Source organism: Oncorhynchus masou, chromosome 15, assembly GCF_036934945.1.
Source record: "Oncorhynchus masou masou isolate Uvic2021 chromosome 15, UVic_Omas_1.1, whole genome shotgun sequence".
Classification (NCBI taxonomy): Eukaryota; Metazoa; Chordata; class Actinopteri; order Salmoniformes; family Salmonidae; genus Oncorhynchus; species Oncorhynchus masou.
Window position 1 is genome coordinate 73780770 of NC_088226.1, and position 14311 is coordinate 73795080.

The window sequence follows — 14311 nt, forward strand, 5'->3', positions numbered from 1 at the left end:
AGGGTATAGGGATTAGGGGTTGATCCCAGGGGAGAGGTGGTAGGGATTAGGGGTTGATCCTAGGGGAGAGGTGGTAGGGATTAGGAGTTGATCCTAGGGGAGAGGTGGTTGAGATTAGGGGTTGGTTTGTGTTTCAAGGTTGGAATAACACCCTTATTGTGTGTGTCTTCCCGTTTGCAGGTGGATGTGCGTGTTGTCACCACAGAACACGCCAAACACTTCTACAACCCTGCTGATTTGGCTGTCAGAGTCTACAGTGACACACATGAGTGGGAGGTTGGTAATCAAACAGAGGTCCTGTCTAGATAAAATAGAGTTTAGGTCAAATTGACATCCCAAAGTTTTTTGTTGTTGTTGCATTTTTAGCTAATCCTAACCCTTTTCCTAACCTTATCCTAATTATCCTAACCTGCTGCGTAGATTCTCCTAACCTGCTATGAAAAGTCCATTCTGACATAAACAGTATACCATCTAGTGAAAACCTCAGACACAGGGTTTAGTCGTGAAGAGTTATAATTGATTTGTAGTTGACTGGCCGGCAGGTAGCCTAGGGGTTATTGGGGCAGGTAGCCTCGGGGTTATTGGGGCAGGTAGCCTCGGGGTTATTGGGGCAGGTAGCCTCGGGGTTATTGGGGCAGGTAGCCTCGGGGTTATTGGGGCAGGTAGCCTTGGAGTTATTGGGGCAGGAAGCCTTGGAGTTATTGGGGCAGGAAGCCTAGGGGTTATTGGGGCAGGTAGCCTCGGGGTTATTGGGGCAGGTAGCCTCTGGGTTATTGGGGCAGGTAGCCTTGGAGTTATTGGGGCAGGAAGCCTAGGGGTTATTGGGGCAGGTAGCCTTGGGGTTATTGGGGCAGGTAGCCTAGGGGTTATTGGGGCAGGTAGCCTAGGGGTTATTGGGGCAGGTAGCCTTGGGGTTATTGGGGCAGGTAGGCTAGCGGTTATTGGGGCAGGTAGCCTTGGGGTTATTGGGGCAGGTAGGCTAGCGGTTAAAGCGTTAACCGAAAGGTCGCTGGTTTGAATACTTTAGCCGACAAGGTGAAACGTCTGTCGATGTGCCCTTGAGCAAGGCACTGAATCCAAATTGCTCCAGTTGTGACGTACTACTATGGCTGACCCTGGAAAACAACACATGTACCTATCCGGTAACCGGTATATAAATATATAGAAATCCACCTCTCTAAAAACAAGTCTCTCACCGTTGCAGTCTGCTATAGACCACCCTCTGCCCCCAGCTGTGCTCTGGACACCATATGTGAACTGATTGCCCCCCATCTATCTTCAGAGCTCGTGCTGCTAGGCGACCTAAACTGGATCTTGGCCAGGTCGCAATTGTAAATGAGAACTTGTTCTCAACTTGCCTACCTGGTTAAATAAAGGTGAAATAAATATGTGGCAATGAAATATATATATAGTATTATTTACTGGTCTGATATTTACATATCTAATTGCGGTTAAAACAGTTTGGAAATCAAATGTCTTCTCAGACGAATCTGTCTGTAGTTGTGGCTACCAAAATATTTTCTCAACTCTTCATATTGAGCGACGAGAGGAGCACACCTGCCATCCCGGGAAGAGCACATGTTACTTTCTGTGATGTGTATTTATCCTCTTTCAGATGTCAGACAGGCAGGGTTCCAGTCTCACACCAAGGTAAAGTGTTTGGTAAATGTTGACTGGACTCTATTGGACCCCTGTAGGTTTGGCAGGTAGGAATCTGGGTTTTGTAGGTAGGAATCTGGGTTTGGCAGGTAGGAATCTGGGTTTTGTAGGTAGGAATCTGGGTTTGGCAGGTAGGAATCTGGGTTTTGTAGGTAGGAATCTGGGTTTTGTAGGTAGGAATCTGGGTTTTGTAGGTAGGAATCTGGGTTTGGCAGGTAGGAATCTGGGTTTTGTAGGTAGGAATCTGGGTTTTGTAGGTAGGAATCTGGGTTTTGTAGGTAGGAATCTGGGTTTTGTAGGTAGGAATCTGGGTTTGGCAGGTAGGAATCTGGGTTTTGTAGGTAGGAATCTGGGTTTTGTAGGTAGGAATCTGGGTTTTGTAGGTAGGAATCTGGGTTTTGTAGGTAGGAATCTGGGTTTTGTAGGTAGGAATCTGGGTTTTGTAGGTAGGAATCTGGGTTTTGTAGGTAGGAATCTGGGTTTGGCAGGTAGGAATCTGGGTTTTGTAGGTAGGAATCTGGGTTTTGTAGGTAGGAATCTGGGTTTTGTAGGTAGGAATCTGGGTTTTGTAGGTAGGAATCTGGGTTTTGTAGGTAGGAATCTGGGTTTGGCAAGTAGGAATCTGTGGTTGGCAGGTAGGACTCGGTGGGGTTGGCTGGTAGGACTCGGTGAGGTGGGCAGGTAGGACTCAGTGAGGTGGGCAGGTAGGACTCGGTGTGGTTGGCAGGTAGGACTCGGTGGGGTGGGCAGGTAGGACTCGGTGTGGTTGGCAGGTAGGACTCGGTGAGGTGGGCAGGTAGGACTCAGTGAGGTGGGCAGGTAGGACTCAGTGAGGTGGGCAGGTAGGTCTTTACCCAGACCTACATCTCTTAGGGGATATCTATACCTAACCCTACATGACTCACTAGGCTAATCCTAAAATAATCCTGGAGCACGCCAGTGACTTTAAAATCCGTTGGTCTGCATTGTGCTCACTGAGTCTAGGGATTAAGTTGGCACCTGCAAATTTATTGAAACAGAACCACAGCTAGCTACAGCCTGGCTGACGCGACTCACGTGGAACACAGCGAGGGAGAGCTGTGAAGAATTCGAGGGAGGTGACAGACGAAGCTCTCTACCCCTCGACTGAAGATTGCGTAGTTATATTAATCCTCAGTGACCACTCGCTGTGTTCGACAGCTACTAAATTCCGTGTTAGATTCTCACAGTGTGAGTTAGCCTCCAACGCTAATTAGCCACACAGTATGGGTTAGCCCGCTAACTTCCTGTCCTGCGATCAGTATAGCTGGATGAATGGCCATATGGCCTATATAGCATCTAAATTCTTTTCCCATTCATGATTCACAATAATATGCTATTTCCATTTGTATTTTATGTTTCCTTTAAATAAAAGTTGTTGTGAAAATGAAAGGTCAAATGCACTGCATTTCAAACAGTTGAATTGTTCTGAACACACCCTTCTGTCTCCAACTGTTTGAACAGCATGTTAGCCCGTCCACCTGAAATCACGTGGCATATCTTTATTTCTCAGAATAAAATGCGTATCCCTGGGTAAAATATCGTTTATACTCTATTAGAGTGAAATAATGTCTCACGGTGTTTTAGTGTCCATGTGACCGTTTCTGTTGGACCAAACCTGAAATATAAATAACGAGTTTGAAAGCGCTCGTCAGAGAGGAAGATGTGATTTCTCAGTATCGTTAGCGTGAGGAGGGACAGGGGCTTGCTGTGTGTAAAACATAAGAGGGAGAAGCGAAGCGAGAAGTTTAACTCTCGCTAAAAAAATCTGTCCAAAAGAAGCCCAAATGCGTTGCTATGGGTTTATTTTGGACCTTAAGAGACAATTTCTTCTTGATCCGAAAATGTTGTCGGATATGGATGATGTGACACAATCGCAGAGCCTCCGGATGTACGCAGGGGACAAATTGAACTCGCTGTGCGCCTCTCAAATGTTGTAACAATGCGGAAGGCTCTATACAGCTCCGCATTGACATGATTGGTTGATGGTAGGTGAGGGGGCGGGAGGTCCTAAATAAACACAAACTCACTCCCTTGTCAACTTCCTTCACAAAAGCACTGCACTGCTCAGCGAAGTGCAAGAAATATGCCGTGACTTCTGCAGAGGCCCTATGACAAGGTAAATGCTGCACGGCCAATGCAGACTTCGGATTGACTTTACATTTGTCGTCTCCCTTCCCGCTCTTGGGACAACGACTCCCATTGTTAAGGCAGAGACGTGCATGTCTTCATGATATACAGATCGCTGGTGTAAATGGGGAGGTGCACACAGCGCAGAGAAGTGAAGGAGACCCCGAAAAATACAGGCATTTGGAATTTCGCGCGAAAACATAAATTCAAATTAACTCAATATATCGCCCAGCCCTGACGGTGCTTTAAATTTTTTATTTAACCTTTATTTAACTAAGCAAGTCAGTTGAGAGTAAATTCTTATTTGCAATGACGGCCTACCAGAAGGCAACATGTCTCCTGTGGGGACAGGGGCTGGGATTAAAAATAAAAAATAAATACAATATAAATATAGAACAAAACACACATCACAACAAGAGAGACAACACAACACTACATAAAAATATGGCCTTTGTGTTGTGCACCAGTATCTTAAAATATATACACTGAACAAAAATGTAATTGCAACATGAAACAATTTCAATGATTTTACTGAGTTACAGTTTTTATAAGGAAATTGGTCAAGTGAAATGAATTAATTAGGAACTAATCTATAGATTAAGGAACACTACTGTATTTCACATAACTGGGCAGTAGGTGTACCAGTATATTATATACAGTACCAGACAAAACTCAGTCAGGGGTTTTTCTTTATTTAAAAAAGAATTATTCTACATTGTAGAATAATAGTGAAAACATCAAAACTATTAAATAACACATATGGAATCATGTAATAACCAACAAAAAGGTGTTAAACAAATTAAAATATATTTTATATTTGAGATTCTTCAAAGTATCCCACCGTTTTACCTTGATGACAAGCTTTGCACACTGTTGGCGTTCAGTTTAATCAGTTTATGTTCACTAGTACAGAATAATATAATAATATATCCCATTTAGCAGACGCTTTTGTCCAAAGCGACTTACAAGTCGGCTGGGGCCACTACTTTTTTACATATGGGTGGCCCCAGCGGGAATCGAACCCACGACGCTTGGCGTTGCATGCGCCATGCTCTACCGACTGAGCCACACAGGACCCTACAATCAGTTCATGTTCACCAAAGGACATCCAGCCAATTTGACACAACTGTGTGGGAAGCATTGGAGTCAACTTTTGTCCAGCATCCCCGTGGGAGGTTTACGACACCTTGTAGAGTACATACCCCGAAGAATTGAGGCTGTTCTGAGGACAAAAGTGGGGGGAGGTGGGGGCTGGTTTGCAAGTCAATATCAGGAAGGTGTTCCTCATGTTTGGTATAGTCAGTGTACATGCTACACACACACACACACACACACACACACACACACACACACACACACACACACACACACACACACACACACACACACACACACACACACACACATCACAACGGCTGCTTATCAGACTCTTATTATGATTGCTAAATACTGCTCAGTTTATACACTGCCCCCCCCACGCATCTCCAATACACATGTAAATATTGAACTATAAATGGTGTCTTCCTGTATTATATTGATGCTAAATGTCTACTGCCATTTACTTTATGATGTTATCCTTATCTTTTATGTCTTATTGTCGTTGTCCAGAAGGAACCTGCAATTTGGTTGGAAGGTGTATACCATGTGTTAGAGCCGATTAATAAACATCGAATGTTTGGCCGGTTGGAAACCTTGAGTGTGGACTGTATACGTACCAAACAACCCCGCTTCAGGCTTGGGCAGTGGCTATGGTAAAGGCGAAAGGAAGCCACTACACCATGTGTATCCTGTACGAAAGGCTCCTGATGAATAGGCCGTGTGACAGCTGAGTTGAGTCTGCCAGTGAACAGCATCTACAACTCGGCCTTTTTTGCAATATTTTTTTATTTTATTTTTAAATATACAACCACTGGTTTAAAACACTGGAAAACAAGTGGCTACTGGTGAAAAGAGAAGACTGTCTAATCTGTCTGACTAAGATTTGAGTCTCCAGTCATGTACATTATGTCGCAGTGCATTGACGTGCCTTTATAAAAAGAGAAGACTGTCTAATCTGTCTGACTAAGATTTGAGTCTCCAGTACATTATGTCGTGTTGCCGTGCCTTTAGCAAAAGGACACATTCATCATGGACCCGAAGGATCCAGAAATTATCTTCACCACGTGTGTAAATGCTAGAAAACACCTGTAGACCTAGAGGTGATAACTGGTCTGAATACTAGTCCTCCGTCTCATCTGTAGACCTAGAGGTGATAACTGGTCTGAATACTAGTCCTCTGTCTCATCTGTAGACCTAGAGGTGATAACTGGTCTGAATACTATTCATCTTTCTCAGCTGTGCAAGTAGAGGTGATCATGTATCTGATAATGTCTTGAAAATGTTCCCATTGTCCCATAGCTGTGGAGCCAGCGTTCTGACCCTGTCCTGCACATAGAGCTGAGACGCTGGGCTGACCTCCTCGTTATAGCCCCTCTGGACGCGAACACACTGGGGAAGATCGCCAGCGGTATCTGTGACAACTTACTGGTGAGATCTTGTACTGGTAGACTGACAGGACATGGTTAGGATCCTCTAACTAGACAGACTGCCAGTCAACAGGACATGGTTAGGATCCTCTAACTAGACAGACTGCCTGTCAACAGGACATGGTTAGGATCCTCTAACTAGACAGACTGCCTGTCAACAGGACGTGGTTAGGATCCTCTAACTAGACAGACTGCCAGTCAACAGGACATGGTTAGGATCCTCTAACTAGACAGACTGCCAGTCAACAGGACATGGTTAGGATCCTCTAACTAGACAGACTGCCTGTCAACAGGACATGGTTAGGATCCTCTAACTAGACAGACTGCCAGTCAACAGGACATGGTTAGGATCCTCTGTAGATAGACAGACTGCCAGTCAACAGGACATGGTTAGGATCCTCTAACTAGACAGACTGCCTGTCAACAGGACATGGTTAGGATCCTCTAACTAGACAGACTGGCTGTCAACAGGACGTGGTTAGGATCCTCTAACTAGACAGACTGCCAGTCAACAGGACATGGTTAGGATCCTCTGTAGATAGACAGACTGCCAGTCAACAGGACATGGTTAGGATCCTCTAACTAGACAGACTGCCTGTCAACAGGACATGGTTAGGATCCTCTAACTAGACAGACTGCCTGTCAACAGGACATGGTTAGGATCCTCTAACTAGACAGACTGGCTGTCAACAGGACGTGGTTAGGATCCTCTAACTAGACAGACTGCCTGTCAACAGGACATGGTTAGGATCCTCTAACTAGACAGACTGCCAGTCAACAGGACATGGTTAGGATCCTCTAACTAGACAGACTGCCAGTCAACAGGACATGGTTAGGATCCTCTAACTAGACAGACTGCCTGTCAACAGGACATGGTTAGGATCCTCTGTAGATAGACAGACTGCCAGTCAACAGGACATGGTTAGGATCCTCTAACTAGACAGACTGGCTGTCAACAGGACATGGTTAGGATCCTCTAACTAGATAGACTGGCTGTCAACAGGACATGGTTAGGATCCTCTAACTAGACAGACTGCCAGTCAACAGGACATGGTTAGGATCCTCTAACTAGACAGACTGCCAGTCAACAGGACATGGTGAGGATCCTCTAACTAGACAGACTGCCTGTCAACAGGACATGGTTAGGATCCTCTAACTAGACAGACTGGCTGTCAACAGGACATGGTTAGGATCCTCTAACTAGACAGACTGCCTGTCAACAGGACATGGTTAGGATCCTCTAACTAGACAGACTGGCTGTCAACAGGACATGGTGAGGATCCTCTAACTAGACAGACTGCCTGTCAACAGGACATGGTTAGGATCCTCTAACTAGACAGACTGCCAGTCAACAGGACATGGTTAGGATCCTCTAACTAGACAGACTGGCTGTCAACAGGACATGGTTAGGATCCTCTAACTAGACAGACTGCCAGTCAACAGGACATGGTTAGGATCCTCTAACTAGACAGACTGGCTGTCAACAGGACATGGTTAGGATCCTCTAACTAGACAGACTGCCAGTCAACAGGACATGGTTAGGATCCTCTAACTAGACAGACTGCCAGTCAACAGGACATGGTTAGGATCCTCTGTAGATAGACTGCCAGTCAACAGGACATGGTTAGGATCCTCTAACTAGACAGACTGCCAGTCAACAGGACATGGTTAGGATCCTCTAACTAGACAGACTGGCTGTCAACAGGACATGGTTAGGATCCTCTAACTAGACAGACTGCCAGTCAACAGGACATGGTTAGGATCCTCTAACTAGACAGACTGCCAGTCAACAGGACATGGTTAGGATCCTCTAACTAGACAGACTGGCTGTCAACAGGACATGGTTAGGATCCTCTAACTAGACAGACTGGCTGTCAACAGGACATGGTTAGGATCCTCTAACTAGACAGACTGCCTGTCAACAGGACATGGTTAGGATCCTCTAACTAGACAGACTGCCTGTCAACAGGACATGGTTAGGATCCTCTAACTAGACAGACTGCCAGTCAACAGGACATGGTTAGGATCCTCTAACTAGACAGACTGCCAGTCAACAGGACATGGTTAGGATCCTCTAACTAGACAGACTGCCTGTCAACAGGACATGGTTAGGATCCTCTAACTAGACAGACTGGCTGTCAACAGGACATGGTTAGGATCCTCTAACTAGACAGACTGCCAGTCAACAGGACATGGTTAGGATCCTCTAACTAGACAGACTGCCTGTCAACAGGACATGGTTAGGATCCTCTAACTAGACAGACTGCCAGTCAACAGGACATGGTTAGGATCCTCTAACTAGACAGACTGCCTGTCAACAGGACATGGTTAGGATCCTCTAACTAGACAGACTGCCTGTCAACAGGACATGGTTAGGATCCTCTAACTAGACAGACTGCCTGTCAACAGGACATGGTTAGGATCCTCTGTAGATAGACAGACTGCCAGTCAACAGGACATGGTTAGGATCCTCTAACTAGACAGACTGCCAGTCAACAGGACATGGTTAGGATCCTCTAACTAGACAGACTGCCTGTCAACAGGACATGGTTAGGATCCTCTAACTAGACAGACTGCCTGTCAACAGGACATGGTTAGGATCCTCTAACTAGACAGACTGCCTGTCAACAGGACATGGTGAGGATCCTCTAACTAGACAGACTGCCTGTCAACAGGACATGGTTAGGATCCTCTGTAGATAGACAGACTGCCTGTCAACAGGACATGGTTAGGATCCTCTAACTAGACAGACTGCCTGTCAACAGGACGTGGTTAGGATCCTCTAACTAGACAGACTGGCTGTCAACAGGACATGGTTAGGATCCTCTAACTAGACAGACTGCCTGTCAACAGGACGTGGTTAGGATCCTCTAACTAGACAGACTGCCTGTCAACATGGTTAGGATCCTCTAACTAGACAGACTGTCAGTCAACAGGACATGGTTAGGATCCTCTAACTAGACAGACTGCCTGTCAACAGGACATGGTTAGGATCCTCTGTAGATAGACAGACTGCCTGTCAACAGGACATGGTTAGGATCCTCTAACTAGACAGACTGGCTGTCAACAGGACATGGTTAGGATCCTCTAACTAGACAGACTGCCTGTCAACAGGACATGGTTAGGATCCTCTAACTAGACAGACTGCCAGTCAACAGGACATGGTTAGGATCCTCTAACTAGACAGACTGCCTGTCAACAGGACATGGTTAGGATCCTCTAACTAGACAGACTGCCTGTCAACAGGACATGGTTAGGATCCTCTAACTAGACAGACTGCCAGTCAACAGGACATGGTGAGGATCCTCTAACTAGACAGACTGCCTGTCAACAGGACATTGTTAGGATCCTCTAACTAGACAGACTGCCAGTCAACAGGACATGGTTAGGATCCTCTAACTAGACAGACTGCCTGTCAACAGGACATTGTTAGGATCCTCTAACTAGACAGACTGGCTGTCAACAGGACATGGTTAGGATCCTCTAACTAGATAGACTGGCTGTCAACAGGACATGGTTAGGATCCTCTAACTAGACAGACTGCCTGTCAACAGGACATGGTTAGGATCCTCTAACTAGACAGACTGCCAGTCAACAGGACGTGGTTAGGATCCTCTAACTAGACAGACTGCCTGTCAACAGGACATGGTTAGGATCCTCTAACTAGACAGACTGGCTGTCAACAGGACATGGTTAGGATCCTCTAACTAGACAGACTGCCTGTCAACAGGACATGGTTAGGATCCTCTAACTAGACAGACTGGCTGTCAACAGGACATGGTTAGGATCCTCTAACTAGACAGACTGCCTGTCAACAGGACATGGTTAGGATCCTCTAACTAGACAGACTGCCTGTCAACAGGACATGGTTAGGATCCTCTAACTAGACAGACTGTCTGTCAACAGGACATGGTGAGGATCCTCTAACTAGACAGACTGCCAGTCAACAGGACATGGTTAGGATCCTCTAACTAGACAGACTGCCTGTCAACAGGACATGGTTAGGATCCTCTAACTAGACAGACTGCCAGTCAACAGGACATGGTTAGGATCCTCTAACTAGACAGACTGCCAGTCAACAGGACATGGTTAGGATCCTCTAACTAGACAGACTGCCAGTCAACAGGACATGGTTAGGATCCTCTAACTAGACAGACTGGCTGTCAACAGGACATGGTTAGGATCCTCTAACTAGACAGACTGGCTGTCAACAGGACATGGTTAGGATCCTCTAACTAGATAGACTGGCTGTCAACAGGACATGGTTAGGATCCTCTAACTAGACAGACTGCCAGTCAACAGGACATGGTTAGGATCCTCTAACTAGACAGACTGCCTGTCAACAGGACATGGTTAGGATCCTCTAACTAGACAGACTGGCTGTCAACAGGACATGGTTAGGATCCTCGAACTAGACAGACTGGCTGTCAACAGGACATGGTTAGGATCCTCTAACTAGATAGACTGGCTGTCAACAGGACATGGTTAGGATCCTCTAACTAGACAGACTGCCAGTCAACAGGACATGGTTAGGATCCTCTAACTAGACAGACTGCCAGTCAACAGGACATGGTTAGGATCCTCTAACTAGACAGACTGGCTGTCAACAGGACATGGTTAGGATCCTCTAACTAGACAGACTGCCAGTCAACAGGACATGGTTAGGATCCTCTAACTAGACAGACTGGCTGTCAACAGGACATGGTTAGGATCCTCTAACTAGACAGACTGCCTGTCAACAGGACATGGTTAGGATCCTCTAACTAGACAGACTGGCTGTCAACAGGACATGGTTAGGATCCTCTAACTAGACAGACTGCCTGTCAACAGGACATGGTTAGGATCCTCTAACTAGACAGACTGGCTGTCAACAGGACATGGTTAGGATCCTCTAACTAGACAGACTGCCAGTCAACAGGACATGGTTAGGATCCTCTAACTAGACAGACTGCCTGTCAACAGGACATGGTTAGGATCCTCTAACTAGACAGACTGCCAGTCAACAGGACATGGTTAGGATCCTCTAACTAGACAGACTGCCTGTCAACAGGACATGGTTAGGATCCTCTAACTAGACAGACTGCCTGTCAACAGGACATGGTTAGGATCCTCTAACTAGACAGACTGCCTGTCAACAGGACATGGTTAGGATCCTCTGTAGATAGACAGACTGCCAGTCAACAGGACATGGTTAGGATCCTCTAACTAGACAGACTGCCAGTCAACAGGACATGGTTAGGATCCTCTAACTAGACAGACTGCCTGTCAACAGGACATGGTTAGGATCCTCTAACTAGACAGACTGCCTGTCAACAGGACATGGTTAGGATCCTCTAACTAGACAGACTGCCTGTCAACAGGACATGGTTAGGATCCTCTAACTAGACAGACTGCCAGTCAACAGGACATGGTTAGGATCCTCTAACTAGACAGACTGCCTGTCAACAGGACATGGTTAGGATCCTCTAACTAGACAGACTGCCTGTCAACAGGACATGGTTAGGATCCTCTAACTAGACAGACTGTCTGTCAACAGGACATGGTTAGGATCCTCTGTAGACAGACTGCCAGTCAACAGGACATGGTTAGGATCCTCTAACTAGACAGACTGCCTGTCAACAGGACATGGTTAGGATCCTCTAACTAGACAGACTGCCAGTCAACAGGACGTGGTTAGGATCCTCTAACTAGACAGACTGCCAGTCAACAGGACATGGTTAGGATCCTCTAACTAGACAGACTGCCTGTCAACAGGACATGGTTAGGATCCTCTAACTAGACAGACTGCCTGTCAACAGGACATGGTTAGGATCCTCTAACTAGACAGACTGCCAGTCAACAGGACATGGTTAGGATCCTCTAACTAGACAGACTGCCTGTCAACAGGACATGGTTAGGATCCTCTGTAGACAGACTGCCAGTCAACAGGACATGGTTAGGATCCTCTAACTAGACAGACTGCCAGTCAACAGGACATGGTTAGGATCCTCTAACTAGACAGACTGCCAGTCAACAGGACATGGTTAGGATCCTCTAACTAGACAGACTGCCAGTCAACAGGACATGGTTAGGATCCTCTAACTAGACAGACTGCCTGTCAACAGGACATGGTTAGGATCCTCTAACTAGACAGACTGCCAGTCAACAGGACATGGTTAGGATCCTCTAACTAGACAGACTGCCAGTCAACAGGACATGGTTAGGATCCTCTAACTAGACAGACTGCCAGTCAACAGGACATGGTTAGGATCCTCTAACTAGACAGACTGGCTGTCAACAGGACATGGTTAGGATCCTCTAACTAGACAGACTGCCTGTCAACAGGACATGGTTAGGATCCTCTAACTAGACAGACTGCCTGTCAACAGGACATGGTTAGGATCCTCTAACTAGACAGACTGCCAGTCAACAGGACATGGTTAGGATCCTCTAACTAGACAGACTGGCTGTCAACAGGACGTGGTTAGGATCCTCTAACTAGACAGACTGCCTGTCAACAGGACATGGTTAGGATCCTCTAACTAGACAGACTGCCTGTCAACAGGACATGGTTAGGATCCTCTAACTAGACAGACTGCCAGTCAACAGGACATGGTGAGGATCCTCTAACTAGACAGACTGCCTGTCAACAGGACATGGTTAGGATCCTCTAACTAGACAGACTGCCTGTCAACAGGACATGGTTAGGATCCTCTGTAGATAGACAGACTGCCTGTCAACAGGACATGGTTAGGATCCTCTAACTAGACAGACTGTCTGTCAACAGGACATGGTTAGGATCCTCTAACTAGACAGACTGCCTGTCAACAGGACATGGTTAGGATCCTCTAACTAGACAGACTGCCTGTCAACAGGACATGGTTAGGATCCTCTAACTAGACAGACTGCCTGTCAACAGGACATGGTTAGGATCCTCTGTAGATAGACAGACTGCCTGTCAACAGGACATGGTTAGGATCCTCTAACTAGACAGACTGGCTGTCAACAGGACATGGTTAGGATCCTCTAACTAGACAGACTGCCTGTCAACAGGACATGGTTAGGATCCTCTAACTAGACAGACTGCCAGTCAACAGGACATGGTTAGGATCCTCTAACTAGACAGACTGCCTGTCAACAGGACATGGTTAGGATCCTCTAACTAGACAGACTGCCTGTCAACAGGACATGGTTAGGATCCTCTAACTAGACAGACTGCCTGTCAACAGGACATGGTTAGGATCCTCTAACTAGACAGACTGCCTGTCAACAGGACATTGTTAGGATCCTCTAACTAGACAGACTGCCAGTCAACAGGACATGGTTAGGATCCTCTAACTAGACAGACTGCCTGTCAACAGGACATTGTTAGGATCCTCTAACTAGACAGACTGGCTGTCAACAGGACATGGTTAGGATCCTCTAACTAGACAGACTGCCTGTCAACAGGACATGGTTAGGATCCTCTAACTAGACAGACTGCCTGTCAACAGGACATGGTTAGGATCCTCTAACTAGACAGACTGGCTGTCAACAGGACATGGTTAGGATCCTCTAACTAGACAGACTGCCTGTCAACAGGACATGGTTAGGATCCTCTAACTAGACAGACTGGCTGTCAACAGGACATGGTTAGGATCCTCTAACTAGACAGACTGCCTGTCAACAGGACATGGTTAGGATCCTCTAACTAGACAGACTGCCTGTCAACAGGACATGGTTAGGATCCTCTAACTAGACAGACTGTCTGTCAACAGGACATGGTGAGGATCCTCTAACTAGACAGACTGCCAGTCAACAGGACATGGTTAGGATCCTCTAACTAGACAGACTGCCTGTCAACAGGACATGGTTAGGATCCTCTAACTAGACAGACTGCCTGTCAACAGGACATGGTTAGGATCCTCTAACTAGACAGACTGGCTGTCAACAGGACATGGTTAGGATCCTCTAACTAGACAGACTGCCTGTCAACAGGACATGGTTAGGATCCTCTAACT

General features: G+C 46.4%; 1 protein-coding gene across 2 annotated transcripts in view; it reads left to right on the forward strand.

Moving 5' to 3' along the window:
- The window catches only part of ppcdc (phosphopantothenoylcysteine decarboxylase), a 51680-nt gene that overhangs the window by 5421 nt on the left and 31948 nt on the right, over positions 1-14311 (forward strand). The window contains exons 2-3 of one of the 2 annotated variants that reach the window (XM_064990219.1): positions 181-276; positions 6205-6333. In XM_064990219.1, coding sequence (XP_064846291.1) covers positions 181-276; positions 6205-6333 — 225 coding nt within the window. The remainder of the gene's footprint in view (positions 1-180; positions 277-6204; positions 6334-14311) is intronic. The other variant, XM_064990220.1, reaches the window with a different exon arrangement.